Source organism: Petromyzon marinus, chromosome 52, assembly GCF_048934315.1.
Source record: "Petromyzon marinus isolate PM22_M1 ecotype Great Lakes invasive population chromosome 52, UKy_Petmar_22M1.pri1.0, whole genome shotgun sequence".
In the NCBI taxonomy this organism is placed as follows: Eukaryota; Metazoa; Chordata; class Hyperoartia; order Petromyzontiformes; family Petromyzontidae; genus Petromyzon; species Petromyzon marinus.
The window spans coordinates 250,135-277,459 of record NC_133718.1 but is presented as its reverse complement, the minus strand read 5'-3'; the positions used below and the strand labels follow the sequence as shown (position 1 = coordinate 277,459).

At 53.3% G+C, this 27,325-nt stretch overlaps 2 protein-coding genes across 6 annotated transcripts in view; one reads left to right on the top strand and one right to left on the bottom strand.

Moving 5' to 3' along the window:
• Positions 1–5,820: 5,820 nt before the first annotated feature.
• Positions 5,821–13,814, bottom strand: HDHD2 (haloacid dehalogenase like hydrolase domain containing 2). 2 transcript variants are annotated; one of them, XM_076075042.1, is made up of 6 exons: positions 12,896–13,814; positions 9,230–9,438; positions 8,789–8,873; positions 8,000–8,233; positions 7,578–7,641; positions 5,821–7,065 (listed from the first exon to the last, which is right to left on the bottom strand). In XM_076075042.1, exons 1-5 carry the CDS (start codon positions 12,985–12,987, stop codon positions 7,599–7,601), a joined length of 663 nt encoding a protein of 220 aa, XP_075931157.1. In that variant the 5' UTR covers positions 12,988–13,814; the 3' UTR covers positions 5,821–7,065; positions 7,578–7,598. The 2 variants fall into 2 exon arrangements, with proteins under 2 accessions (XP_075931157.1, XP_075931156.1); XM_076075041.1 differs by having other exon boundaries at positions 8,017–8,233.
• A 177-nt stretch (positions 13,815–13,991) lies between these two features.
• LOC142931296 (uncharacterized) overlaps positions 13,992–27,325 on the top strand; it is a 37,949-nt gene continuing 24,615 nt past the window's right edge. The window contains exons 1-10 of one of the 4 annotated variants that reach the window (XM_076075037.1): positions 13,992–14,075; positions 15,003–15,232; positions 18,229–18,437; positions 19,121–19,195; positions 20,949–21,103; positions 23,784–23,940; positions 24,866–25,105; positions 25,576–25,836; positions 26,549–26,643; positions 27,061–27,149. In XM_076075037.1, coding sequence (XP_075931152.1) covers positions 18,242–18,437; positions 19,121–19,195; positions 20,949–21,103; positions 23,784–23,940; positions 24,866–25,105; positions 25,576–25,836; positions 26,549–26,643; positions 27,061–27,149 — 1,268 coding nt within the window. In that variant the 5' untranslated portion in view covers positions 13,992–14,075; positions 15,003–15,232; positions 18,229–18,241. Of the gene's footprint in view, positions 14,248–15,002; positions 15,233–15,425; positions 15,445–18,228; positions 18,438–19,120; positions 19,196–20,948; positions 21,104–23,783; positions 23,941–24,865; positions 25,106–25,575; positions 25,837–26,548; positions 26,644–27,060; positions 27,150–27,325 lie in introns of those variants that run through there. The other 3 variants (XM_076075036.1, XM_076075038.1, XM_076075039.1) reach the window with 3 other exon arrangements.

Genomic DNA, 27,325 nt, shown 5'->3' with positions numbered 1-27,325 from the left:
GAGTGAGGAGGGAGTGGAGGAGGGAGTGGAGGAGGGAGTGGAGGAGGGGAGTGAGGAGGGAGTGGAGGAGGAGGGAGTGAGGATGGGATGTGAGGAGGGAGTGGGAGGAGGAGGGAGTGAGGAGGGAGTGAGGAGGGAGTGAGGAGGGAGTGAGCAGGGAGTGAGGAGGGAGTGGAGGAGGGAGTGAGGAGGGAGTGGAGGAGGGAGTAAGGAGGGAGTGAGGGAGGGAGTGGGGGAGGGAGTGAGGAGTGAGTGGAGGAGGGAGTGAGGAGGGAGTGAGGAGGGAGTGGAGGAGGGAGTGGAGGAGGGAGTTGAGGAGGAGGAAGTGAGGAGGGAGTGAGGAGGGAGTGGAGGAGGGAGTGGAAGAGGGAGTGGAAGAGGGAGTGAGGAGAGAGTGAGGAGAGAGTGAGGAGGGAGTGAGGGAGGGAGTGAGGAGGGAGTGAGGAGGAGAGCAGGGAGTGGAAGAGGAGGGAGTGGAAGAGGAGGGAGTGGAAGAGGAGGGAGTGGAAGAGGAGGGAGTGGAAGAGGAGGGAGTGAGGAGGGAGTGGAGGAGGGAGTGGAGGAGGGAGTGGGAAGAGGAGGGAGTGAGGAGGGAGTGGAAGAGGAGGGGTGAGGAGGGGAGTGAGGAGGGAGTGGAGGAGGGAGTGGAGGAGGGAGTGGAAGAGGAGTGAGGAGGGAGTGGAGGAGGGAGTGGGAGAGGGGAGGTGGGAGTGGAGGAGGAGGCAGTGAGGAGGAAGTGTTTCCTCCACAGAGTTTTTCCCCCTCACACGCATGGGTTTTCTCATCAATTGGTCGATAACCACCTTCATGTATAGAGAACCACAGAGCTTGGGGAGCATCTGTCGGTAGCGCCGGCTCCTCACCACGTGGCAGCCGCTGCTGCCTTCCAACTCCTTGTCAGTAATGCCCCCTCCCCGCTCCTGAGTCATCCTCTTCTCTCCGTTGGCGAGTGACTCCTGTGCTGTGGTGCTTTACGAGCTAACAACGTCGTCCTTGTCGTTGGTACGAAGGCTACGCGGAACCACAGCCTTGGGATTCGCCGCCATGGGGGGGGCGGGAAGGGGTTCTGGGCTTCAGCCCCGTGGCGTCCGGGTTGGATCCCCGCCTCGCGTGTGCGCGCCGTGCCACCCCCAACTCGCAGGCTCGGAGCACCTTGGGGTCCCCCTGGGGTCCCCCTGGGGTTAACACCTGGGCCGCACAGTTCCCCGATCGATGTTCTCCGCGTCACCTCCGAGTTGAGCGGCGAGTTCCCAATCTGTCCCTGCGCACTCCGCACCCTCCCACTCGCTCACTCGCTCGTAAACAGTCACACAGACTCGCTGTCAAACTCGTGAACACCTCCTTCTACTCGTGAACACCTCCTGCTACTCGTGAACACCTCCTCCTACTCGTGAACACCTCCTCCTACTCGTGAACACCTCCTCCTACTCGTGATCACCTCCTCCTACTCGTGAACACCTCCTCCTACTCGTGAACACCTCCTCCTACTCGTGAACACTCCCGCACTCTTACTCGCTTCCATGAACACTCCCCATTAGGTGGGGCTGATCTCCCCCTCCCCTCTCCCCATTAGGTGGGGGCTGATCTCCCCCTCCCCTCTCCCCATTAGGTGGGGGCTGATCTCCCCCTCCCCACTCCCCATTAGGTGGGGGCTGATCTCCCCCTCCCCTCTCCCCATTAGGTGGGGGCTGATCTCCCCCTCCCCACTCCCCGCGAGAGGGTGGGGTGCGACGTCTGCCCCCTCCACCCCCACTCGCCGCTTGCGGCTGTTCAGAGTTAATTAATTACTTATACAAGCCGTTGTGTCAACAAGCCAAAGGCGCTCAGAATCAATTAATTAATCTCTGCGCGCTATGCTCGCGGCGCGGTCAAGCGTCCCCCTATTTAATTATTTATTTGCATGTGCACGCGCGCGTCGTGCATATACTGATTAAAGTCACCCACACACCGTCGTACGCCGATCGCTGTACCACACACACAGGTACCACGCGTCACAACGTCAGTCTGTGCTAAGATTTATTTCCCGGAGCGAATAGTGACCCCCGTGTATGACCCCCTCCAGCCAGCACCATTCCTCCTATCACCTGCCCGTCACAGAGTGTGTCTATCCCCTAAGCTCGAGCTGACTGAATTGCCCTTCCTTTTCCTTATCCACTCACCTCTTAAGCTGCCCGATGGGGCTGGGGAAGATGCTCGCCTTGGGGACTTTTACTGACCGATCGTTTTCAGCTGCACCCTGCAGGCGTCCCACGGACGCTGAGGGCGGCTGGTGTTCTCTCCCACTCCAGAAGAACTCTGAATCAATCCGCCCCTCCCGGCCCCCTTATGTTTCCAAAGCCCCTTAATCCCCGGGTCATATGACGTCATCCTGCGCATCCAATCGAATCCTCTTTTCCGGCCGTTTTGAGCGCTCTGGCCGTTGGGGGGGGGGGGGGGCGCGTCATCCCCCCCCTTCCCATTGTCTCTGTACCTGCGTCCCTCGCCATTGACTCATCGATAATCCCCTTTAACTTAAGTCAACTCTTATCTGCCTCCCACCCCCCCCCCCCCCCCTCGTGTTGTGTATGCTTCATCACGGCCGGCCTGTGAAGCTCTATGCCCCCGTTTTGGGGGGACTGCCATTTAATCTGGTCTGGGGGGCTCAGCCAATTTCCTGGTCCGGGGAAATCGTGGAACGTCCCTGCTAGTGGGATCCTCGGGTGAAAAACCATCGCGCCAAGTGATCCCTCCTAGCGACCCTACGGGGATGCATGCGAGTTTTTAGTGGGGGGGGGGGGGGGGGGTGCGAGGAGCGGGTAGTGCCGGCCGAGCTGCTCCGCTACGGTAGCACCACACAATCACTCGTACGCATGCTAACACTCACTCGCAAACTATCACTCTCACACACTCAGTCTCACTCTCACACACTCAAGTCTTACTCTCACACACTCAGTCTCACTCTCACACACTCAGTCTCACTCTCACACGCTCAGTCTCACTCTCACACGCTCAGTCTCACTCTCACACACTCAGTCTCACTCTCACACACTCAGTCTCACTCTCACACACTCAGTCTCACTCGCACACACTCAGTCTCACTCTCACACACTCAGTCTCACTCTCACACACTCAGTCTCACTTTCACACACTCAGTCTCGCTCTCAGACACTCAGTCTCACTCTCACACACTCAGCCTCGCTCTCACACACTCAGTCTCACTCTCACATACTCAGTCTCGCTCTCACAGACAGTCTCACTCTCACACACTCAGTCTCACTCTCACACACTCAGTCTCACTCTAACACACTCAGTCTCACTCTCACACACTCAGTCTCGCTCTCACACACTCAGTCTCGCTCTCACACTCAGTCTCACTCTCACACTCAGTCTCACTCTAACATACTCAGTCTCACGCTAACACACTCAGTCTCACTCTCACACTCAGTCTCACTTTAACACACTCAGTATCACTCACACACACTCAGTCTCACTTTAACACACATTGGCTCACTCACTCTCACACACTGGCTCACTCACACTGGCTCACTCACTGTTACACACCCTCACGCGAGTGTGAGGTTGTGTACGAGTGCGTGAGAGATTCAGTGACGATTATCTGAACCGGTTCTGGGCCGTCCTTAGGTCAACTCAAATGAGTACCTGGTGTGTAGTGAGTCCAACTGAGTCGCAGACGTTATCTTAGGAGCAACACTATTTATTTACACAACGGTAGTAACATAACACAATCGACACTCGGGTCTCGAATGCCCATCTAACCACGCTATGGCAGAACTAGACAAGGTTCGCTATCCCGGTCCGGACCACAAGCTGGGTCCTGGACCACGTGGCTAGAGGCTTCTTCTCCCCGACGTAGATCTTCTTCACACCAGCACACGAAGAACCTCGCGCTCCTCACGGGGCCCTCGTTATATCCCCCTGGGCTGGGGCTGGCTCCGCCCTTCGCCCCGCCCACCTTCCAGGTCTCTCGAGCTCCTTCTCGAAGGTTCCCGAGAGCTCCTTTGGACCATGTGACCGCCCGACGGCCCCCGTCCACCGGTGGCCCCCGTCCACCAGTGGCCCCCCTCCAATATCATCTGGTCACGTGACAGCAGGTCAACCAGCGTATCATGCCCCAATGTAACCCTGGCTGGCTGACGCTCCCTCTCGCTCCCTCACCGGGAGCCCGCACCGCACACTGCTTGCGGTGCCTCCGCGCTGTCCAGCGCTCACCCAAGCCCCGCGAGGGCTGGTACTGCATCCCGTAACCCGGGCTGCCCATAATGACAACACCTTACCCGCCGTGGCTTCGCAAGCCCCGGCACCATACAGTGACAGGCACAGTCACTACATGCGTACAAATGTAGGGAGCTACAAATCCGGCAACCCGAGTTCGATTCCCGCTCACGGCCAACACCAGTTACGATTATCCGAACTGGTCCTGGGCTTCCCCTAGGTCGACTCAGCCCCAAACGAGTACCTGGCGCGATGTGTAAAAACATCGCCACTAGGGAGACAAAGGCGGCCGGGTGTGGTGCTGGACACCCACCCCCTCGTGTGCCGTTCCGGCCTTCATAGGTGCTCGCTAACAGCGCTTATCCCAACCCAACAATCTGTTCAGGCTATATGGGGGACCTTTCTCTTTGTACAAATGTGACCGGGTCGCTTCACATCTCATAAAAGAAGCAACCCCCCTTCAGAGGTTGTGTGTAGCTCTCCCCGGAAAGACGTTGAGTGTAACATCGCACGACACCAGCATCGACGCCGAGAATTGTTAAACTCTTTAGTTCCCTTATTAACTCGTCGCTCAACACACGTTGTGGGACACGGACGGGACACGGACGAGATGTGCGGGCAGCAGCCTCGCTTGAGCCGGAACGGCCCCGGCAGTGACCTTGGCATCCAGCCACACCCTTCTCGCGGCGTGATAATCTGTCCAATGTCTATAAACCTGGTCATATGATTATAGGAATATAGTGTATGCAATAATATATTATGCCCAGGCGTAGCTTGTAATCGCACCTCCGATTAGCCGTTAGCTACATACGGTGCGAAATAAGTTCTACATACATATATACATTCTAGATTTGAAGCTTTCGTGACTGCAAGGATCCATACTCTTTGGTTCTATTTGGTAAAGTCATGTAGGCCGAAACGTCGTGATTTTTGTTTTATTTTTTTACCTACGTGACTTTACCGAATAGAACCAAAGAGTATACATATATGCAATCGACGAGTTATAGTTGCAGTTCCTTACGCCAATAATCCCTACTCTGAGGGAACCTAAGCACCATTGTGGAAACTGTCGAGTGACAAATGAAACTGAGTGCATGGGTGAGTTAACTACACCACAAGGGGATCGTCATCAGGCTGCATCTCCACAAGTTGCAGAATAATGGTGAACTTGCAACCCGTACAGGAGTCGCTCACTCCCGCAGAGAGAGCGAGAAGCCGACTTGGAAGAGCGGGAAGGCAGCAGCAGCCACGTGGTGACGAGCCTAGCCCGAATTTACCCTCCCCCCGAGCTCGGTGCGCTTTCATATATTAAGGTTTTATCAGCCAATTAATAACATGGAGGAAACTGGAGCGCCCGGAGAAAACCCACGTGTGCGAGGAAGGAAATGCAATGCCCGTGCAGAGTCGACATTTCTGCTGTACCGCCTTTCTGGCAGAGCCAGGGTACGGCTGCTCCTCGAAGCCCATGTAAAGGGAGTTTTCCAACATCCGTGTGGTGATCCACCAACCCTCGCTGCTGCGCGCACAGTGCTGGGTTACAGGCAGCCATATGCATAGCCATTACCGCCGCCGCTTGGTGGGAGCACAGAGAATCTCTTCACAGCTATGGCCTTGGCAGGGCACCAGTTTATTGGAGGGAACACGCGACAATGAGGAAGGCGGTGACACTTCCAGCTGACGGTTAGAATCCAGTGGCCCACCATGGTTAATACTGCAGGTGTGTATTAACCATACACATACTGCCACACGCCATCTGCTTCACTCGCAGTGGATGTTAAAGATCCCGTAACATTAATCGCAAGAGTAGGGTCATTATTATGTGGTTCTATATTTTGCCAAACTTTGAAAAATGTACCCACCGAATTTACTCAATTGTAATTATACAGTTCAGACCTGCCCCAAAAGGAAATCTGTAAAAAGAGCTTTAAAGCTTATCGGATTCCTCCAGTATCAATAAATATTCTTATTCCGATTGTGAAAACTCAGCAAGACCCTCTCTGAAAAAGAGTCGTGAGACTCGATGAGTTCAAAATTATAAATTCACACTTACAACAAGAGTTGACAGCCTACCAGCCATCCACAGTTGAGCGAAAGCTTCTGTGCTGCACTTCATGTGGCCTTAAAGTGCACATAGCCTGGCACAAGCGCTGTGGTGACATTACCACCACTTGTTGGCGAATGGCAGTTGTTTTTGTGCTGCATAGGGTGTGCGCGCTAGCGGCTGTTACACCACGCTGCATCCCAATTCAGTCCCTGGCCACGACTACCCCAGCGATTACTTATATCTGAACCAGTGCTCTTGCCCCTCCCCCTACTGCACCAATCTGCAGTGACCAGCATGGTGAAGTATTGTCAAATGACCACCCCCATGATTTCCATGGAGTTGGGAGGCCATTGTCCACTAGTGATTGTTACGGTCACCCCGTGATCGCCTCCGCTGGGAATGGAAATGGCCATGGCCGGCTGGGTGAGACCAGGGTGTCACCTCTCAATTACTTGGCTGCAGTTTCTTCATGGGGGGCAGTGTCCCGGGGGAGGGGGGCAGCACCTTCCCTGGGCCAAACTTACCACCCTCTGTCCCGGCCAGCGTGGTGTAGCCCTGGTCAACGCATGGAGCTGTGCGACTAAAGGGCAAGGGTGGACGTCCACCTGTTTTCCGGAAGTCGAGCACCTTCCTGCCCTGTGCCTCCTTGCCCCTCCTCCCAAATCGGCACCCCCCATAGCCCCCCCCCTCACCCCCTCCTACTCATAAACGGAACTCAGCCTCCAGCACCTGCACGGCATCAGAGAAGCTGGGGCAGGTGAGGTGGGGCCCCGGGTCCACACGGCTCTCGTCCCCGTCGCGGTATTTGCCTGCACAAGGGGACAACGGCGATGTTAGTGAGCATCCACTTTAAGCATGGTCCAGATAAACTAAACTGTTAACTACGAAACGATTTTTATTTTACCAGTTAAGGCTCACTTAGCTATATAGTTCTTTTTCAGAAGTGACCTGACCACAAATGATAGCTCAACGAGGTGGCTTATCACGTGAAAATGTATTGCAATCAAAATCTTACTGACCCTGAGAGCCTCACCGAGTCTCAGGACAGGTCTCTATGGGGATGATAAGATTTTCCATCTTTCCGCTGTACATTGCATCTGTGCTACAAGGCTTTGCCTGAGACTTGTGCTCTCAATGGGCTTCTGCTTGGCTATAGAGGGCATTTATATCAAGATAAAGAGACTTCCAGTTAGGAAATCTTAAAGTGAACAGTGCACCACCTTGGATCACAATGGATTGTCCCTTGGTTAAATAACCATAACTTGAAAGTGAACTCGTGTTAGTGACAACGGCGGCAGCCGCGTGTCCACTTCCTTCTCACCGGTTTTCACCAGGATGCCCCTCATGCCGGCGCGCTGTGCTCCCGCCACATCATCCCGGGCATCCTGGCACACGGCAAGCACGCACAAAGACAAAGATCCCCGATATAGCCTGAACAGACTGTTGGGGCAAGTGCTGTTAGGGAGCATCTATGAAGGCCGGCACGGTACACAAGGGGGTGCGTGGCCAGTGGTGATGTTAACACACTGGATCAGGTCCTCATTTGAGGCTGAGTCGACCTCGGGGAGGAGGCCCATGACCGATTCAGATAATCGTCACTGGTGTTGGCCATGAGCGGGAATCGAACTCGGGTTGTTGGCTTCGTTGCGAAGCACGCTAACCGCTACACTACTGCTCCCTACAATACGTGTATGCACACACTTCTGGGAGGTGACAGGGTTGAGGGGCCAGGTTCACTGCAACCTCGGGGTCGTACACACATCTCCGATCATGACGGCCTGCTGTGGCTCGCAGTCCAGGCCCCGCAGGGCCTCCAGGAAGAAGGGCCCCTCCGGTTTCCCCACGGCGAGGGCCTGCACGCCCGCTGCGTACTCCAGCGCCGCCACGAAGGGGCCAGGCCCCAACGCTAGCCCGTCGGCGCGCCGGTAGTACCTCGCCTTGTGCACAGCCACGAGTTGCGCACCCTCCAGCACCAGCCTGCGCCGGGGCAACCGCACACATCGTAAAAATGCTCCCGTCAACTGGTAATGCACCGCCACGTAGCATTCGTTGCATGCTCAGAGGCAGGTTGCTCAACTTCTGCTATCCTCTGTATATTTAGGTGTTTTCAGCCAATTAATTTGTGTTTTTTATTTCGGAGGAAAATGGAGCACTCGGGGGGGAAGAAAACCCATGTGTCTGAGGGGACAGAGTCTACATTTTTTCTGTACTCCCTTATTCTTGTAGAGCCAGTGTAGAGCTTCTCCTTGACACCCACAGGAAGGGAGTTTAATAACATTTATATGTGTGATCCACCAATCCTCGCTGCTACCTCCACGGCGCTGGATTACAGGCAAACGTGCACCCCTTCACCACTTGGCTATAATACAACACGTGGCCCGGCCAGACGTGAGAATGGTAAGGCACTCTGCACCACGTGCTGCAATGCAACCGATGCCATTGAGTTTTGCACGGGCTGATTCGTGATGGGCGTGTGGGGTGTTGGCGACGGAGTTAATGTGTGTGACCACGCGACCGCGTCGTCCATCGCACCTGAAGGCCTCGTTCATGGCCTCATAGTGGAACCTCTCCGGCGCGAGCCCCACCAGGACCGCGTTGGGCTCGGCCGTGTTCACACCTGCCGCACGCACGGTGACATGGCAGGGGGGCAGAATTCACTCTTCACTTGCCTCTGTGGTTCAGGCAAGCCTGGCTCTGCTGATGAGACACCAGGTGCAGGGTGGGCTTGCTTAAGCAAATGTATGTGGAGACACAAAGCAGAATTCTGTTGATATCTGGGTAAATAAACGGGTAAATATCAGCCAGCTTCATTAAAATCGTTTATGCAACTACCGCTAACCGCATGAAGGAAATGGTAAACAACCGCTAACTAGTTTTCCCCACATATAGAATTGTCCAGCAATAAACACAACCTTTTTTTACCTATTTAATTGAGGGATGAAGGGAGCTGCTGCGTGTGTAACCAAGTCTTACCCTGGAAGTCTTCCAGGGCTGAGTCCTCCAGCATGAGCAGAGGCCTCAGGCCCCGCACCTCCAGCAAGCTCCGCGCGGCTGACAGCGACGTGAAGATCTCATCAGGCTCCAGGGCGAAGCCGAGGCGCGTGAGGCGCGCATGCAGGTCGCGCCGGCACTCCTTGGTGGTGTTGGTCACGAACCGGATGCTCAGGGGCAGCTTGCGCAGCCTGGGAGAAGAGAGGGGATATGATTGAGGGGTCTGATCTGTGCGGGCAGCCCTGGGCTCTACACCTACGGAGCTCTGCACCCATGGCTGCTCTGCCTACAGAAGACACAGCAAATGAAACGGCCATCCACATCAGTGCTAAGATTCACACGTTAATTTTTCTCGGTATCATTGAGAATTATTTATCTGGTGTCGAAGAAAGTGGGCTTGGGCAGAATACAGTTGCAAAAAGGGATGATGGCTGATGAACGAGACTGCTGATGGAATTTCAGTATAAGGAGATAATTTCAGTATGTATGTACAGTATAAAGAGATGCATCTCTTGAGAGGATGGCCATCATGGTGATGGAGTGTCGAGATTAGTTTGTATGCAGGAGATGGCTTGTGGCATTGCAGGACTATCAGTGAATGTGGCAATAAGGGGAGACCTTCGTCTAGCTGTGGGTAGACCATGGCTGATTACAATGACATCTCAAACCCAACCCAAACCCCTGATAGTGCATATAGCGAGTGGCTTAGTCCAGGAGTCCATGGCCTGTGCACATAAAATGGGAATTTATCAATCTTAATGGAAAATGCAGTACTTTAAATGACGAACTACTGGACATTATCTTTGTATACTGTGCAACAAAATCCAGGGATAACCAGGGGCTCCTACTCAGTAAACATGCTGTTGGGCCAATATTGACTCAACATTGGGCCAACGTTTAAGGGGCAACATTGGGCCAACATTCCATGTTTAGTGGGCGCGAAGCTGGTGGTCACGTCCATTGCCGTCTCGCGTGCTGGAGATGTGCGTCGGTGCCGAGTCCTGTGCCATTCGCGTATATTAATAAGTGGAGGAAAATAAATGAATCATGATTCCACCAGCAATGGCGAGTGAACAGGGAAGAACCCATCACCGAATCCCTGGCTGTTCCGGCGGGCGAGGGGGTTTTAGCGTAGGGGAGAGTGCCTGCTCGGTGCTGCTCGGGGGCTCCAACTCCTTCTGATTGAGGCCTCCTCCCATGGACATTGGGCAAAGGTTTAAGTGGCAACGTTGAACCCCTTGTTGATTAGTGACAAACATGCACATTAAATTTCGATTTTAAGCTTCCGTGATTGCAAGGATTCATCTTCTTTGGTTCTTTCGGTAAAGTCACGTAGAATGAGAATAAAATAATTATAAAATAATGATTGTGTTATTTTATTTTATTCTCATTCTACGTGACTTTACCGAAAGAACCAAAGAAGAAAAAAACATGCACATTGTGGGGCCCTCTTTTGTGCGAGGGCTGGGAACATTTCCCTTCTGGTCCCTTTTGGTAAGCGGCCCTGACTACAGCCACTGGTGCCAACGGGCCTGCACCTCCCCTTGCGCTCAATGCCACATAAATACATACCTTGATATTCATTGCATTATTTGGCGTTTTCTTAAATGCATCAGCAACACAAAGCGCCTCACACCTCAAGGTCACCCCCAGTGGCACGCACAAAAGGTGACTGGCCTGCAAGCAGGCATTAGTCTGCCAATAGGGGACGATGATTACTGCTGCTGTTGTGTCATCCCGAGTGATTTGCAGAGCCACTGCCACTTTAATTGCGACCGGTGCTGCACCACGGGCAGCGCAAGGCAAATTATGTAAGAAGAAATCTGCGCTATACATAGCTCATTCAATAACCCCATTGTCAAACCCAATAAGCTTAAGACGTCCCTCTAATTGCCTTTTAACTATCCCAAGAACAATAATTGGAATAGGTGACATAGCCTTTGCAAACACCAACGTTTTGGAACAACCTTGTTTCCTCCCTTAACATATTCCTCTTCCTGATGCAAAAGATGAGTGCTAAATTATCCTGGATACAACCACATTTGTAAATGTGATTTGTAACTCTGATCCTTACCTATGCATCATTAGTTAAATTTTAATGTGCAATTTTATTGAGGGACTGTGTTGTCTTGGTGTGGTCTGGGACTGTTTTTATGCCTTAACCAAGTTTGCATTTCGTGTGGCAATATCGACAGGAATCGATGAACTTTTGCAATTTGTACTTTTTAAAACATTTTCAGTCACTTGCTTACCTTTCCTATATTTTGCACTCCACTCGTGTTTTGTATTGTTAGTTAGAATTTTCTGACCTGCCCCTACTGGACATCTGTGAAAAATAGCTTCATAGATAATCGAATTCAACCAGTCTAAATACAGCACCGTACTATATACAGTATTCTGATGCCACCTCAAGGACATCACCGTGAGCGCCAGTCAGTGGCGAATATAGGTACTGCGAAATTATAAAATAATAGCCAATATTCCCACATTGTAATATATTTTTGACAAATCCAAATCGGCCTACACAGCCCTTGCGGGATTGGCATCTTCGGGACACAACTGGGTCCCCTCGCCAGAGGGATAAGGGGGCCACAGGGAAGGGCTCCCTCACGTGTTAATTGCCTCGCCTGGTATACAGGAGGTCGTGGTAGGTTCGATTCCGACCCTGACACCTGCTGAAAATTTGGAGTTTGCGTCTCTCGATCATCACGGTGGCTAGGAGGTGTTAACTACCTAGCCTGGCATTACAGAAGCCGTGGTAGGTTCGATCCCGACCCTGACACCTGCTGTTTATTTGCAGTTTGCATGTCTCTCTCTCCGTGGCCGTGTGGATCTTTCTCCGGGTCCTCCGGTCTTTCCCCTTCCACGATTAGAATCAACGTCACGCGTTTAAGAGTATTTGGCTGCTATAAATTCCCACTTGACAAGCCACTGCGTTGACGCTATCATTTGTGGCAGCAAGGTCGCTTCTGAAAAAGAGCTCTATAATAGCTCAGTGGGCTTTACCTGGTAAATTAATAACACCTGTTTATAGTATCTTCTTTGGTTCTTTCGGTAAAGTCACGTAGAATGAGAATAAAATAATAAATTGATAAAATAAAATAACACAATAATATTCTCACGACGTTTCGGCCACAACACAAGCGGCCTTCATCAGGTGAAGGGACGAGACTGTCTGGTAGGACAGCGCTGGAGTGAAAAAGCCACGTTCAGATCACGACCTTTAAGCTTAGAGTCGCGGCATCTCTTCAGAAAGGTGAGAGACTCGATTAGTTGAGCCTTTAACGTGGCTTTTTCACTCCAGCGCTGTCCTACCAGACAGTCTCGTCCCTTCACCTGATGAAGGCCGCTTGTGTTATGGCCGAAACGTCGTGAGAATATTATTGTTATTTTATTTTATCAATTTATTACTTTATTCTCATTCTACGTAACTTTACCGAAAGAACCAAAGAAGATGAATCATTGCAGTCACGAAAGCTTTAAATCGAAACTGTTTATAGTAGTTTAGTTTCGCTGGTCGCTCGCAGAAGGGAGAAGCCGTGACCACTTCTCGGCCGCCGATTACAATCGCCCTTTGTAGTTTAGATTACGACGAAGGAACAACAGCGAGGTTATCATGGTGAAGAGGACGATGATGACGATGATTACCGGAGTAGAGACTCCTGCGCGCCGGGCATGGCCGCGTCCCCGACGTGTAGCGTCCCGCTCAGGTCAACGAGCGCGGCGCGGAGCTTCCGCATCCTGCCGGGCCTCACGGCTACAAACCAACCCGGGCCCCCGCGGAGCCGGCCGATCCTGCGCCCCACGGCTCGTGCCTGGCACCCCCGAGTCTCAGTGCACCTCACCCACGCCACACGCGGCCCCCGAGTGTCGCTCCCGGCCCCGGGGTGGGTCCCGGGAACACCCGCGGGCTCTTAGACGACCTCCCCCTCGCACGGGCACCCCGCCGCCGCCGCCGCCGCTCACTCGATTCCCGTGCAGAGGCAGCCCCGATCGCTGTCCGATTACATAAACCCCCCTCGAAAGAGATGTCAGTCCCCTGTGAGTTACGGAGGATTACGCGTGGGTGGGCTGGGGGAGAATTTGTGAATCTCTCGCGGGCTTTGTGAGGGCGGCAGCGCAGGCCGCCTCGGCTCCGGGTCGCTCCGCCTTTCCCGCGCGGGTTACGTCTCGGCGCGTGAACAATCGCTCAGTCACGTCACACAATCACAACGAATCCCTCGCAACTACAGTCACAAAGGGTCCACTGACGAGCGGCGATAAGAATCCCCGCGCCTCTGCTTAAAATCGGAGTTGGCCAAACAAATCCTCAACGTGTTGTCACAGGACACGCTGAACTTCTTTCGCGCCGTACGTAACCAACGGTGATCATCGGCGGTGCGGGGAAAGGAAAACAAAACAACTGCGGCAGCATTCTCCCGCAAACGATTTTTGGGACTCGGTTCAACTTTCACGAGATTGGGCACCGCAGGCCGTCCTAGCGAGTGCCCGAGTGGTTAATGCGGTGGTTGTTGTTGCTGCTGCTGCCGGGGCTGCTATGGCGGCTCACGGCAGAGGCAGTGTGCGGCGGGGTCCGAGCCTCCTCCATGCCTCCCCGCAGTCCCCCGCTCGGCTTCTCTCGCCGCCCATCACCATAACCACCCCCACGATCATCATTCATCATCATGGCCTCATTTGATGATGATGACAGCGGCGGCGGCAATCAAAGCCGGGGGCGGGGTGGGGGCGATCCCCGTCAGGTCGAAGCAGGCGGCGCCGCGCTGCTGTTGCGGTGTCGACTCTGTCGGGGCCGAGGGTTTGCGTTGACAATTCTCACGATCCGTCGCGCGTGAGATTTGCCATCATTTATATTTTTAAAAATCGATGTTGCAGAGGTTCCGTTTCGTTGTTGGATTTATTAGGGGATTGGTTATTACAGTATTTTGAAGAACGGAGTATTGTTGGTGACGGTTGTGAAGCATGCAACGTCACCGCAGCTGCATCTCGAGGCGGTGTTTGTGGTGAATTATCGCCGGCGCCGCGAGCTACTTGTGGTGTGCTCCTACAGGCGCTGTCGTCTCGCATTGTTAGTCGGGGCTCATTTGTTTTTACGCGCGCGCATTCTTCCTGCGCCGCCACAAGTCGAGTCAACCCCCCCCCCCCTCGTCGTCGTGTCGAGTTTAACGGCCGGTTACTCCCCCCCCCCCCGTGGGCCCTCACCCCCCTCGTCGTCGTGTCGAGTTTAACGGCCGGTTACTCCCCCCCCCCGTGGGCCCCCACCCCGGGCCCCCACCCCCCCTCGTCGTCGTGTCGAGTTTAACGGCCGGTTACTCCCCCCCCCCCCGTGGGACCCCACCCCCCCTCGTCGTCGTGTCGAGTTTAACGGCCGGTTACTCCCCCACCCCCCCCGTGGGACCCCACCCCCCCTCGTCGTCGTGTCGAGTTTAACGGCCGGTTACTCCCCCCCCCCCCGCTTGTCGAATCAACCTCCCCCGGGGGGGGGTGAGGAGCTGGGGGCAGGCAGTTGGGCCCTCGTGAATCCGCAACAGAACCCCCCCCCCCGTGGGCCCCCCTCCCCGTGGGCCCCCCTCCCCGTGGGCCCCCCCTCCCCGTGGGCCCCCCTCCCCGTGGGCCCCCCCTCCCCGTGGGCCCCCCCTCCCCGTTGGCCCCCCCTCCCCGTTGGCCCCCCCCGTGGGCCCCCCCCGTGGGCCCCCCCTCTCTCTCGGCCCCTCCTCTCACTCTGCCCCTCCGCGCTACCCATTGTCAACCTCTCCAGGTCGCCCTGCCCCGACTCCCAACCGCGTCACCGCATTGGCTACCCGTGCGTGCGACGTCACATCCGCCGCCACCCATTCGTTTCTGGCGCACCACGCGGGTGGTGACGTCACTGCGCGGCGCTCGAGAAGTCGGCGCCGCGACACCGCGCGCGCAAGCGTAGCGCAGCACCGCCGCCGCCTCCCCGGAGCCCCCCCAACCCTGCGAGGAGTTCCCCACGCAGCTTGATCGGTGAGCAAGGGGGACCCCCCCACCCACACCACCGCTAACCACCACCGTGCACGGGGGCCAGCAGCGGCGGCGGTCGCCGAGCGGCTGCTCGCTCTGCCGCGGCTGCTCGCCCCCTAGGGGTTGGGCTCGCGTCGAGTCGGGGGCGTCACCGCGCGCCATTTTGTAGGGGGCAACGGGGACCGCAGCGGGGCGGCGCGTGTTCACCTCCTCGGGTACCCCTCCCCCCGCGGCCTCCCCCTGGATCCCCCCCCGACCCCCAAGCGGGAGGAGCCGCCTTGTTCCCGCCTCAAAGCGCAGCGCTCGCCCGCCACTCCGGAGCGCTTTGTGCGCCACGGCGTGAGGCGAGCTGCGCATGCGTCGTCCGGCATTGCGGTGACGTTGCGTGGGGGTAGGGGCGGAGCCGCGGGTGCAGCGAGGGGGAGGTGGGCGTGGCAACGGTGACGTCACGACGGGGGCGGGGCTTGTGTCGCGGCTCGGGTCGCGTTTAGAACGCGGCGGCAGTGGAGAGGCGGCGACGTGAGCCGAACCCGAGCTGCGCGCTGCTGTGTTTGTCAGGGCGGTGGCGGTCGCGGTATGAGATCATTGGTAACGTGTGAGCGCTTGCGTTTACCGCGCAACTTAAAAAAATCACTTTCAGAGCACACCGGCCCAAAACAGCAAACAGGCCGAAACAGCGCTGTCGAGGTCGTGTAATAGATTATTGTAATACATTATGCAGGTTTCGTGCTGCTTGGAAGCGTGTTATCAAGTAATACGCTGTTAACTTGCATGCCTACACAGGTCACCATACGTCGATGGTGGTCACCTGTGAGCAGCCAATAATATGTACTCCATTTCCTCTGCAATTCCGATTAACAAAATGTACATTCATAATGTACGTTGATTAACTGTCAACCCAACTAATAATAGACGGCCATTATCTTTTATATGACTACATTCAACCCCCCTCTGGTCTTCACGCCACGAGGTTTTCTCCACAATTCTGGCTGTCGCCTGATGAGGCCGGTTGTAATTACCGGCGAAACGTCGTACTCGAATTGTAAATGCTGTTGGTTTAACATCCAACACACCGGTGTTGAACTATTAACGAATTGACCTGTTTTGTTTACGTGAAAAACCTTAATAATTGGTTGTGTCGGGTGGTGGTGGGTTTTTAACTACACATTTACGCCATCCCAAAATGTTTTTTTGTGGATAGTAAGTAGATGGTCGCTGATAGAAAATCTGCTGGATGTAATTGGCTCCTTTGCAGCAATTACATTTGCTATTTAACTCGGTTGCAAAAAGCCCCGATTTATCAGAATCTTTATTTTGACTGGAGGAATCTGATGAGCTATGAAGCTCTTTTTCACAGTTATAACAACAAACGATATAAAACAAATCCGATAGAAGAGTGCATCTCAGAAGAAATCTCAGAAGAGATGCGACTAACATCCCAGTCACATCTTGTATTGTTGCTGTTGCTCGCTGACCCACCACGACTGGACATCTGTGAAAAGAGCTTCACAGCTCATCGAATTCCTCCAGTCAAAATAAAGATTCTGATTCTGGGAAGTTAAGCAGGAGGGAGCTCTGTGAGTTCCTGGGTAGTAGGTGACCACCACGGCTTGTGGGTGGTCAAGACTGCTGCCGTTCACGGAAGCGGCTGTGGGCTGTGGGTCCTCGATTGATGCGCGCTCATTCACACGACACGTTTTCGCTGTAACGTGCCCACGATATGATACGACACGTGCAGTCGGTTCTCCTATAACGCGGTAGTTGCGTTCCTGAAGAACGTCGTGCTATGCAAAAATCACCTGATAAATCATATAATATAGGGGGTAAAGCACAGTCCGCGATAACACATGAGATGCATATGCAAGCTGAACAGAGACTGAGGCGTGTGGGGAGCATCTAGAAACATCCAGCAGCGTCTTGCCTTGTGTACAACTGCTTATTCCTCCTACTCGCGCGACTAAGTTCCAATTCACATTCGGTTCTAAACAAATGTGTTCCCTAATACATGCATCGCGTATATCCAAGTCACGTTATTGAAACAACACGCGTTTATAGGAGAACAGACAGTCAGTAGATCTTTCATGCAATTGAGCTTTAGTTGGGAATGTTTTACTTTTGGCCGCTGAGTATTCACTTTCACCACTTTTCAGCATTGAAGGTTGAAGACGTTTATGCATTTTGTCCGCCCCTTCATAGTAGGGGGTGGCGGCACTAACCCTAGCAAAGATGATTCTATGTGAGCTGCTTCACTGTCATACAAAGTTTTGCTGCTGTTGTGGATGCATACCCCCCCATTGAGAGCGGCCCGGGTTTGATGAGATGGTTGCCCAACCCTGAAACCCAAGGCACAGCAAAAAGAACGAGTTCCTATAGAAACACATGTTGCCATGACGGCCAGTCGTCGGTTTTCACACTGCCGATTCAATCTTTCCAAAGATAATCGAATACTCGGGGTGTTGCATAACTGCTGCGTGTGCGATAATTTTCCCGACTTGGTAGTTTAAACGTAATGGAGCTGATTAAACTAAACATTTTTTTAATTTTACCAGGTAAGACCCCAGCTCTCTCGGCCTCCCACTTCCAGCCCCGCCCACCCCCCCCCCCCAGCCTCACGTCTCTCTCTCGTAGCGTCCACGCAGCGCTCCCCCTACCCCCTCCCTCTCCCCCCCTTGCCCCTCCCCCCTTTCTTACCTATATAACCTTTTACCACAGCAACTCTCCCACTTCAGCAAAAAAATATTGCTGTGGTTTTCCCACCTGATGATGATTGCTTGTGTTGCAATCGAAACGTCGTGATTTGTTTTATTTTATACCTACGTGACTTTACCGAAAGAACCAAAGAGTGGTAAGACCCACTGAGCTATATAGCTCTTTTTCAGAAGCCACCTGGCCACAAATGATAGCCCCAAAAAATGGCTTCTCATGTGGAAATGTATCGCGACCAAATATTCGAAACGCACGTTTCTAAATTGTGTGTCCCCCCACCCCCAAAAATCCAGTGTTGCAGGAAAAATGGCGGAGCTTTTTATGGAGTGCGAGGAGGAGGAGCTGGAGCCATGGCAACAGCAGGTGGAGACCCCCGATGATGACGACGAGGTGGAGTGCGTGGAGCCCACGTCCCCTCCGGCCACGCCAACCCCGCCCCTGCCGGCCCCAATGGCCCTGACTCGCACCATCCTCGCTGTGCCCAGCACCTCGGCCGCTGCAGGTGATGGTTGGGCAGGGGTAGGGACGATGACTCCCTCCATTCCGCACCAGCGTCCAGGTCGTTTGGGGTAACGCAGTTGTGAGGATATGTTATCCCCCTTGCCTACCTTGGAAGAGTTCGTGGGTTCGATCCTGATCTTTGACGTTACTCGTATATTTGGAGCCCGCATGTTCTCTCTCCCATGGTGGTCGCGTGGATTTTTCCCTCCACATTTAGAAACATGTGTTTTTCTTGTTTGCCTGCTGCTATAAATTCCCACATATGGTATAAACCACTTCAATGAGCTATCACGTGTGGCGAGCTGAGTGGGATTTGCTTCATAATTAGGAGGCTTGTGCAGTGCCGCCATATGTCACCCCTATAACCCTGTGGTGCACCCCGTGTGTGTGTGGTGGGGGGCTGTGGTGAAGTGGTTAGCACACTGCGCTACGAAGCCGGTGACCACTTGTGGCCAATACCAGTGACGGTTGTCTGATTCAGTCCTGGGCCTCTGCTAGGTCCACTCGGCCTCAAGGAAGCATCTGGTTTGATGTGTAAACATCAGCACTCGGGAGAAAAAAGGTTGACTGGTGTGGTACTGGCCACCCATTCCCTCACGTGCCAGCCGTCAGAAGTGCTAACTCACTGCACTTGCCCCAACAGTCTATTAAAGGCTATACGGGGGGTCTTTGTCTTTGGTGAAGGTGTTCCGGCGCGGTCCCCAGCCATCTCCGTCAACGCTCCAAGTGCGCCCGCTGTCTCCTCCGGTGTTTTGGGCGGTATGTCTCACGGACGGCACGGTCACAAACCCCGATGGTGGCTTCTTGGTTGTCCTCTAGCCGGTGCAATGTGCTTCCTACATAAGTGCCACCATCTGCGCTGTGGTGGTGGCTATCCACCTAGCCTGTAATCCAGCCCTGTGGTGCTGGCTATGCACGTGGCCTGTAATCCAGCACTCTGGAGGTGAGAATTGGTCGATTACTGCATAAATGTTGTGAAACTCCCTTCCCGTGAACGTTGAGGTACTCGCCCTAGCTCGCCGGTAGAAGGCAATACAGCAAGTAGACTAATCTTCAGCTGTGTCCATCTGTGGTTTCCTCCCACGTGTATAATAAACACAACTCACTATTGATTTGCTGAAAACATCTCAAAATTAAAACCCAGTGAAGACTAGTCCTATGACTCAGTGTGGCTGTCTTGAATAAATAAGTAAATTATTATATTGTATTTTATTGTTTACATTTAGCCAATTCCCGCATGCTCACAGAATGTGTGCAGAGGAGGCTTATTGCTCGCCCGTTCTGCCTGACTTGCCCTAAACCCACAATTTCTACACCATGAGGTGGTGCAGCTTGGGCTAAAGCCACCAGAGAAGATGATTTTCAGTGTACATTTAAACCATAGGACAGAACAGAGGGGCACATCGTACAGGTGCCGGTGTGTCTTCCCTTGCTCTGACACTCCTTTCCACGCACCTTTAGTGTGACTCCAGAAGGTGCCGAATTGGTGGGACTCCACGAAGTGAATCGGCCTCGAGCAGTCCTGACTGTGCTCAGTGGAACCAGTTGGCTATTTGTAGTGGCCCACACAGAGCAAACGCATTCACAATGCAGGAACAGCCTTAGGTTGGGCTCTTAGTCCAGGGTTATTGTCTCTGTTATGCCAGGTGATTGCCATCCGGTTCTCTATGATAACTTCACTCGCAAGTTGTGTGTTGACTCGTATATCCTCGTCTTTTTACGTATTCGTACAGTGGTCACCCTGTGTCTATTATTTAAATGTGTTCTATTATAATCAGTCTCAACATAATCTGCCCGAGCCGACTTGCTCCACAGGAAATGTATTAATAATAGGGTTTTTCCCCTTTTTTCTGGAAACAAAACTGAAACCTTTTTACAAGGATTCATGTCTGCATTAACAACAATACCTGCAGTCAAAATGTAAACAAAAAACACACTATGATAATATATGCATTGTCTTTGAGCTGTACGCCTTTTGGCGTCATCTGGTCGAGCACCAATTGGGTCGAGGCTCAAAAGAAAGCCGTCCCTTGGTGTGGACCAATCAGTTTCAAGGACAATGCATATATTATCATAGTATGTTTTTTGTTTGCATTTTGACTGCAGGTATTGTGGTTAATGCAGACATGAATCCTTGTAAAAAGGTTTCAGTTTTGTTGCCAGAAAAAAGGGGAAAAACCCTATTATATTTTGGTACTGGCAAAGGAGGTCTAATGAAGGAAATGTATTGTTTAACGTTAATTTATCTTCATGCAGTTGTTTGATTTCTCATGTGACGCAGTTGTTGTTTACCGATTCCTTTTTTTTCACGGATGTACTTTGTTTTGTTTTTGTAATTTTGGTGATCCAGGTCACTCTTGCAAAAGAGACTCTTCCTAGTCGTTCGTGTTCCTCCCCGGGTTCTACCGAACAAACGAATTGGCGACCTGTTTCTGGTTAGGGCTGTAGTGGAGGTGTCTCGCGGGTGCAGTGTCGTTGCTGAAGTCCGTTGCCTCTGTCGCTTGTCCTGCAGCACCGGCAGGGCCGGCCTGTCTGCCGGTACCCCCAGCCAACCCCATGGCGCCGCTGACATTTGGGATGCTGTCAACGACGGGACAGAACGTGCTGACGGTACCCACGCTCACCGGGACCATCGCCCAGGGACAGAACACCTTCCTGCTGGCCCCGGTGAGTGAGCTATTTTCAGAGTGGCCATGCGCTCCGTTTCGTAATGTGTGAGTGTGGGTAATCCAGGTGGGGCAAGGAGGAGGATGCATTTGATGTTGGGGAGAGCAGCGAGAGAGGGCAGAGTCTGCTCAAGTTCACAGATGCAGGAGCAATTTAAGTCTCTGTCAAAATGTGGAAATAGTACACGGAGGAGCCCCAATGAGGATTAAAAAACACAGTTGACATCGCTATCGTGGATCATTCCCCCCAAGACGTTCGGGACGTTTGTGTGAAATGTAATACTCGAGGTCGCAGGCTGCCACGATGCAGCTAACCCTCGACGTCTGCCGGAGAGTGTCCGCTGCCACTTGGGATCAACACGCGGTGCTCCGGGTCAAGCAGCGTGTTGAGCGTTCCTCCTCTCAAGCTGTTGCCACCACACGCTGCTGCCGCTGCTGCCACTGCCACCGCTGCTGCCGCCGCCACCGCCATAGGGGCCGTATTCAGGAGTCAAGTTTTCTCAATCAAGAGCAGGCTCATGACAAAAAACAAGATGATTAACATCGCAACTCTAGTTCAGTAAAAGATTTGAGACTGGTTCTAAGCAACTTAATATAATCATAATTATATGTTTTAAGCAGGTGAGCAGCACTGTGTTAGGAGGTTCCTTTATTACATTTTTTAAAGACGTTTTCGGTCAATTCATGATGACTTTACAGGGAGGGAAAAAAGTATTTGATCCCCTGCTGATTTTGTACGTTTGCCCACTGACAAAGAAATGATCAGTCTATAATTTTAATGGTAGGTTTATTTGAACAGTGAGAGACAGAATATCACCAAAAAATTCCAGAAAAACGCATGTCAAAAATGTTATAAATTGATTTGCATTTTAATGAGGGAAATAAGTATTTGACCCCTCTGCAAAACATGACTTAGTACTTGGTGGCAAAACCCTTGTTGGCAATCACAGAGGTCAGACGTTTCTTGTAGTTGGCCACCAGGTTTGCACACATCTCAGGAGGGATTTTGTCCCACTCCTCTTTGCAGATCTTCTCCAATCATTAAGGTTTCGAGGCTGACGTTTGGCAGCTCGAACCTTCAGCTCCCTCCACAGATTTTCTATGGGATTAAGATCTGGAGACTGGCTAGGCCACTCCAGGACCTTAATGTGCTTCTTCTTGAGCCACTCCTTTGTTGCCTTGGCCGTGTGTTTTGGGTCATTGTCATGCTGGAATACCCATCCACGACCCATTTTCAATGCCCTGGCTGAGGGAAGGAGGTTCTCACCCAAGATTTGACGGTACATGGCCCCGTCCATCGTCCCTTTGATGCGGTGAAGTTGTCCTGTCCCCGTAGCAGAAAAACACCCCCTAAGCATAATGTTTCCACCTCCATGTTTGACGGTGGGGATGGTGTTCTTGGGGTCATAGGCAGAATTCCTCCTCCTCCAAACACGGCGAGTTGAGTTGATGCCAAAGAGCTCCATTTTGGTCTCATCTGACCACAACACTTTCACCCAGTTGTCCTCTGAATCATTCAGATGTTCATTGGCAAACTTCAGACGGGCATGTATATGTGCTTTCTTGAGCAGGGGGACCTTGCGGGCGTTGCAGGATTTCAGTCCTTCACGGCGTAGTGTATTACCAATTGTTTTCTTGGTGACTATGGTCCCAGCTGCCTTGAGATCATTGACAAGATCCTCCCGTGTAGTTTTAGGCTGATTCCTCACCGTTCTCATGATCATTGCAACTCCACGAGGTGAGATCTTGCATGGAGCCCCAGGCCGAGGGAGATTGACAGTTCTTTTGTGTTTCTTCCATTTGCGAATAATCGCACCAACTGCAGTCACGAAAGCTTTAAATCAAAATGTTGTCACCTTCTCACCAAGCTGCTTGGCAATGGTCTTGTAGCCCATTCCAGCCTTGTGTAGGTCTACAATATTGTCCCTGACATCCTTGGAGAGCTCTTCGGTCTTGGCCATGGTGGAGAGTTTGGAATCTGATTGATTGATTGCTTCTGTGGACAGGTGCCTTTTATACAGGTAACAAGCTGAGAATAGGAGCACTCCCTTTAAGAGTGTGCTCCTAATCTCAGCTCGTTACCTGTATAAAAGAAACCTGGGAGCCATAAATCTTTCTGATTGAGAGGGGGTCAAATACTTATTTCCCTCATTAAAATGCAAATCAATTTATAACATTTTTTACATGCGTTTTTCTGGAATTTTGTGGTGTTATTCTGTCTCTCACTGTTCAAATAAATCTACCATTAAAATTATAGACTGATCATTTCTTTGTCAGTGGGCAAACGTACAAAATCAGCAGGGGATCAAATACTTTTTTCCCTCACTATTATACACGTGGCAGGACACCGGAGCACCTGGAGAAAACCCAAGCATACAAGGGGGCAACACTTTATCCCCAGGTTATGGAATCTCAATGCCCATGTTAAGGAAGTTTAACAACATTTGTGTGGTCCAACAACGCTCGCCTCCACAGTCCTGGATTACAGGCGGCCACGTGCCTAGCCACCACAGCCCATGAGGAGCAATACAGTTTAGTGGATGTCATCACTTTGCATAATTAAATCCCTGACTAGAGTTAATGGGTGGTGCAAATGAAGGAGGCTGATGGAAGTATGGACGAGCAAACGGCGAGCGGTTTGGGAGCCCGCGTGGTGTTTGTGTCGCCGGTTGATCGCGCAGGGCTACATCCTGAACGGCATGGCGGCCGGAGCAACGGTACAGGCCCAGGGCCACGGCGGGAACAGCTTCGTGATCCAGCTGCAGGGAGGGACCCAGCTGCCCGTGATGGCCGGCGCCGCTGGGCAGCAAGGGCTGCGCATGCCCACCATGGTGCAGGGTGAGTGACCGTGGCCGGCCTGGCCTGTGTCCCCCTTCGCCCCGTGTGGCGGTCCGCGTATCTCCCTCCCATTACCCAGCTCCAGAGTGCGAGTTTCTACACGAGTTGTTTGTGTGTGTGGTCACTCAAAGAGCAGTAGTGTAGCGGTTAGCGCGCTGCGCTACAAACCCAGCGACCCGAGTTTGATTCCCGCTCACGGCCAATACCAATATCTGAACCGGTCCTGGGTCTCCCCTAGATCAACTCAACCTCAAATGAGTACCTGGTGCGGTGTGTAAACATCGCCATTGGGGAGACAAAGGCGGTCGGGCATGGTGCTGGCCACCCACCTCTTGTGCCATGCCGGCCTTCATAGGTGCTTGCTAACAGCGCGTGCCCCAACAGTATGTTAAGGCTATACGGGGGATCTTTGTCTTTGTGTGGTCGCTCACAACCAATAACAATGGTTAATATTATTACACAAAGTGCTTGCCACAAATTAACCACAATACCTTTCTGATCATATTACCTGGCTGATCTCGTCAAGGATCGTAAACCATCATGCAAACTCTGGTCATTTTTGCAGAGGCTTTCGACTAACCATCGAACAAAGACAGTCACTGCATCGCGTGCTTTCAGATGCACTTCTGCGGTCATCTGGAACGCTCTTCCTTTCGATATTATGAAGCCACTTAAGCCGGGCAACTAAAATGCAGCATGTTGGCACAGTAAGAGGTTTGCCAGTCATCTCGGTCAGTCAACCCATGGCACTTGGATCACCTGTCAGCGAGCCTTCGACACTTCACGTGACCTCCAAGTGCACATGGCCTGCCGCAGGCACCACTTAGTAGGGAATGGTGGGTGTTGTTGTTGTTGGTTGTGCATGTGGTGTGCGGTTGACGATTGTATGTATGGTTGCGTGGTTGTGCTCGTGCGTGCCGCCCAGTCCCCGGCTCCATGGTGCAGGCGGCGCGGCCCGGTAACCCCGTGTCCCAGAGGCTCAACATCCCCGTGCCGGTGCGCTTCGTGGTGCCGCCCAAGTCGGGGCTCCCCCAGGTGATGCCGTCGCAGGGCAGCGGGCTCTTTACCGGTTCCTCTGCCATCGCCGGCTCCTCTGCCATGCAGATCGCGCCCGCAGTGGGCGCCGGGGCTGGCACGCCGGTCAACCTGGGGATGCAGTCGACCGGTGAGGCCCCTTCCCCCCCCGCCTACGGCGGCGGGGATCTTAGCCCTGTGGCATTGTGCCACGCAACGCAGCGCACCCTTGCGCGCTCACCACCCGGGCTTATTCACAAGGGATGTTGGGCGTCAAGATTGTGAGTGTAAAATGTGTGACGTTAACCCTCCTCCACCCGACGCAGTAGCACTGGGGGGCTGGAGAGTGATTCCACAAGATTTAACCATTGGGTGCGAGGTATATATTTTGCCATATTCACAAATATTTTTAAATTTCCTTCCATTCGCTGTCAAAGAGCTGACATTCCCTGGCTTGCCAGGAGAAGGCAGTACAACGAGTGGACTAATCGCGATCTTTTTACATCTGTACGTGGAAAGAGCGTTGCCCCCTTGTGTGCCTGAAAAAAAGTCCTATGACTCCATGTGGCTCTCCTGGACAATAAATCAACCCGCTCGCTGTGGCTGTCGCTGCTTCCCCAGTGGTGAGCGCGCTGGGGCATCTGCCGCGCCTCACGCTGAAGCGCGGGTCCGTGTCGGCGGCACCCATCCCCATCGACCCCAAGCGCCTGCGCACCGTAGTGACGCAGGCGAGCTACGGCCTGCACGGCAGCCTCGCCAACATCCCCGTCAAGTCAATGGCAGGCGATGGGCTCGCGGCACTCGGTGGCCCCGGCGGCGGAGGCATCGGCTCGTCCGGTGGCCCCGGCGCCGCCCTCTCGATGGCGTCGCCCGCCTCCGAATGTAGGTTCAGCCCTGAAAATCTTGGTATCTTCTGTGTGTAGAACGGCGAAGTTCTTCAGATATCATCTGCGTGTGAGCCACGTAGCAGAATCGTCGTTTGCCGGCGGGTCACCTAACGTCATACAGCTGTCACGATGTCTCGACGTTCACTATACACGGTTTTAATTAAATTTGATTATTAGTGGACATGGATAAGAAACGTTCAGCCTTTTACAAGAATTGACCGGCGGAGAGCCTTGGTGAAAGAACGGAAGTAACAGCAACGAATAAATCCTAACGTTGCAGAGACCGAATTAGCGAATACATTTGGGGAACAGCAACATTAAGGTCACACACCACTCATCACTGGCAGCAGGTGACCCAGATAGAGAGCAGAAACTCGCGCGGGGTTCTCTCGTCACACTGACCCCAGTGGTGAGCGCGCTGGGCAGCTGGCGGTGCCTGACACTGACGCGCAGGGGTCCGCTTGCGCCATGCCTCCCCGTCTCCAGTCTCGTGCTCTCCTCTCATGCATCTGGCCTTCATCGCCTACAGCTCTCTATGCTCTTGTTTGTCTCTGTCTGCGTCGTCGAGCCCACGTCTCCTAAGCGGGCCACTGCTAGGGCCTTCGCTGGTCACATCCCGCCCACGGGGTTAGGGTCGGCTCAGTTTGAGGAGCGCGGGGGGGGGGGTGAGCCCGAGACGACGTGCGTTCCCGTGTCACCTCCCGCAGACGACAAGATGGACAACAGAGTGCCCATCCCCAAGGGCTGCCCCAAGTGCAACCTGCACTTCAACATGCTGGACGTGCTCAAGAGACATATGAAGGTGCGGTGACAGCGCCATCGCTGCTCACTCGCACACTCGCATACGCACGCATACGCGCACACATACATATGCGCAAGTGTGCGTTTGCGCGCGTGTACGTACACCTACACGTGATTGCGTGGTCCATGGGATAGTTTCTGTGCCGCCACTCGATGCTGATGTTTATTTTAAGCTCGGCAGGGTTGCTCGTGCTTTGTAATTGGAATACCAGATGTTTTGGGATTGGGGGCCTAACGGCCAGGGGATAGCAGTATTGATGCATTTTTATCCCAACTCACGGGAGCCTCCCGAGGCAGACAGCAGACATTTTTGCCGTGTTTGCGATTCCATCGTGAGGTGCGGTTTGCTTCACTGCCCGCGTCGGGCTCCGATGAGGGCATTGAGCGGTGACCCTGCTGTCTCGTCCGCGCCCTGCAGGTGTGCTGCCCGGAGCAGCTGCTGCTCCCCGAGAGGCCCGATGTGCCCGGGATGCAGCTCCCCAAGCCCACCGTGCTCCCGCCCACCAAGTAAGGGGCCCTCAGCTGCATCGCGGATGGCCACGGCTCACAGTATGATGGTGGCTGATAGAATGAATGCAGGGCAGTTGTTTCCCCCTTGAGTGTGTGCGTTTGGGTGTGTTCTTTGTTGTTCGATTTCCGCTCATGGCCAACACCGGTGACGATTATCTGAATCGGTGATGGGC

Coding starts and splice junctions, on each gene's coding strand:
- HDHD2 (XM_076075041.1), bottom strand. CDS start 12,987: ATGCGGAAGCTCCGCGCCGCGCTCGTTGACCTGAGCGGGACGCTACAC. Junction 9,439..12,895: donor GCGCAGGAGTCTCTACTCCG/GTAATCATCGTC, acceptor CTCTTCTCCCAG/GCTGCGCAAGCTGCCCCTGA. Junction 8,234..8,788: donor GCCATGAACGAGGCCTTCAG/GTGCGATGGACG, acceptor GCCCCGGCGCAG/GCTGGTGCTGGAGGGTGCGC.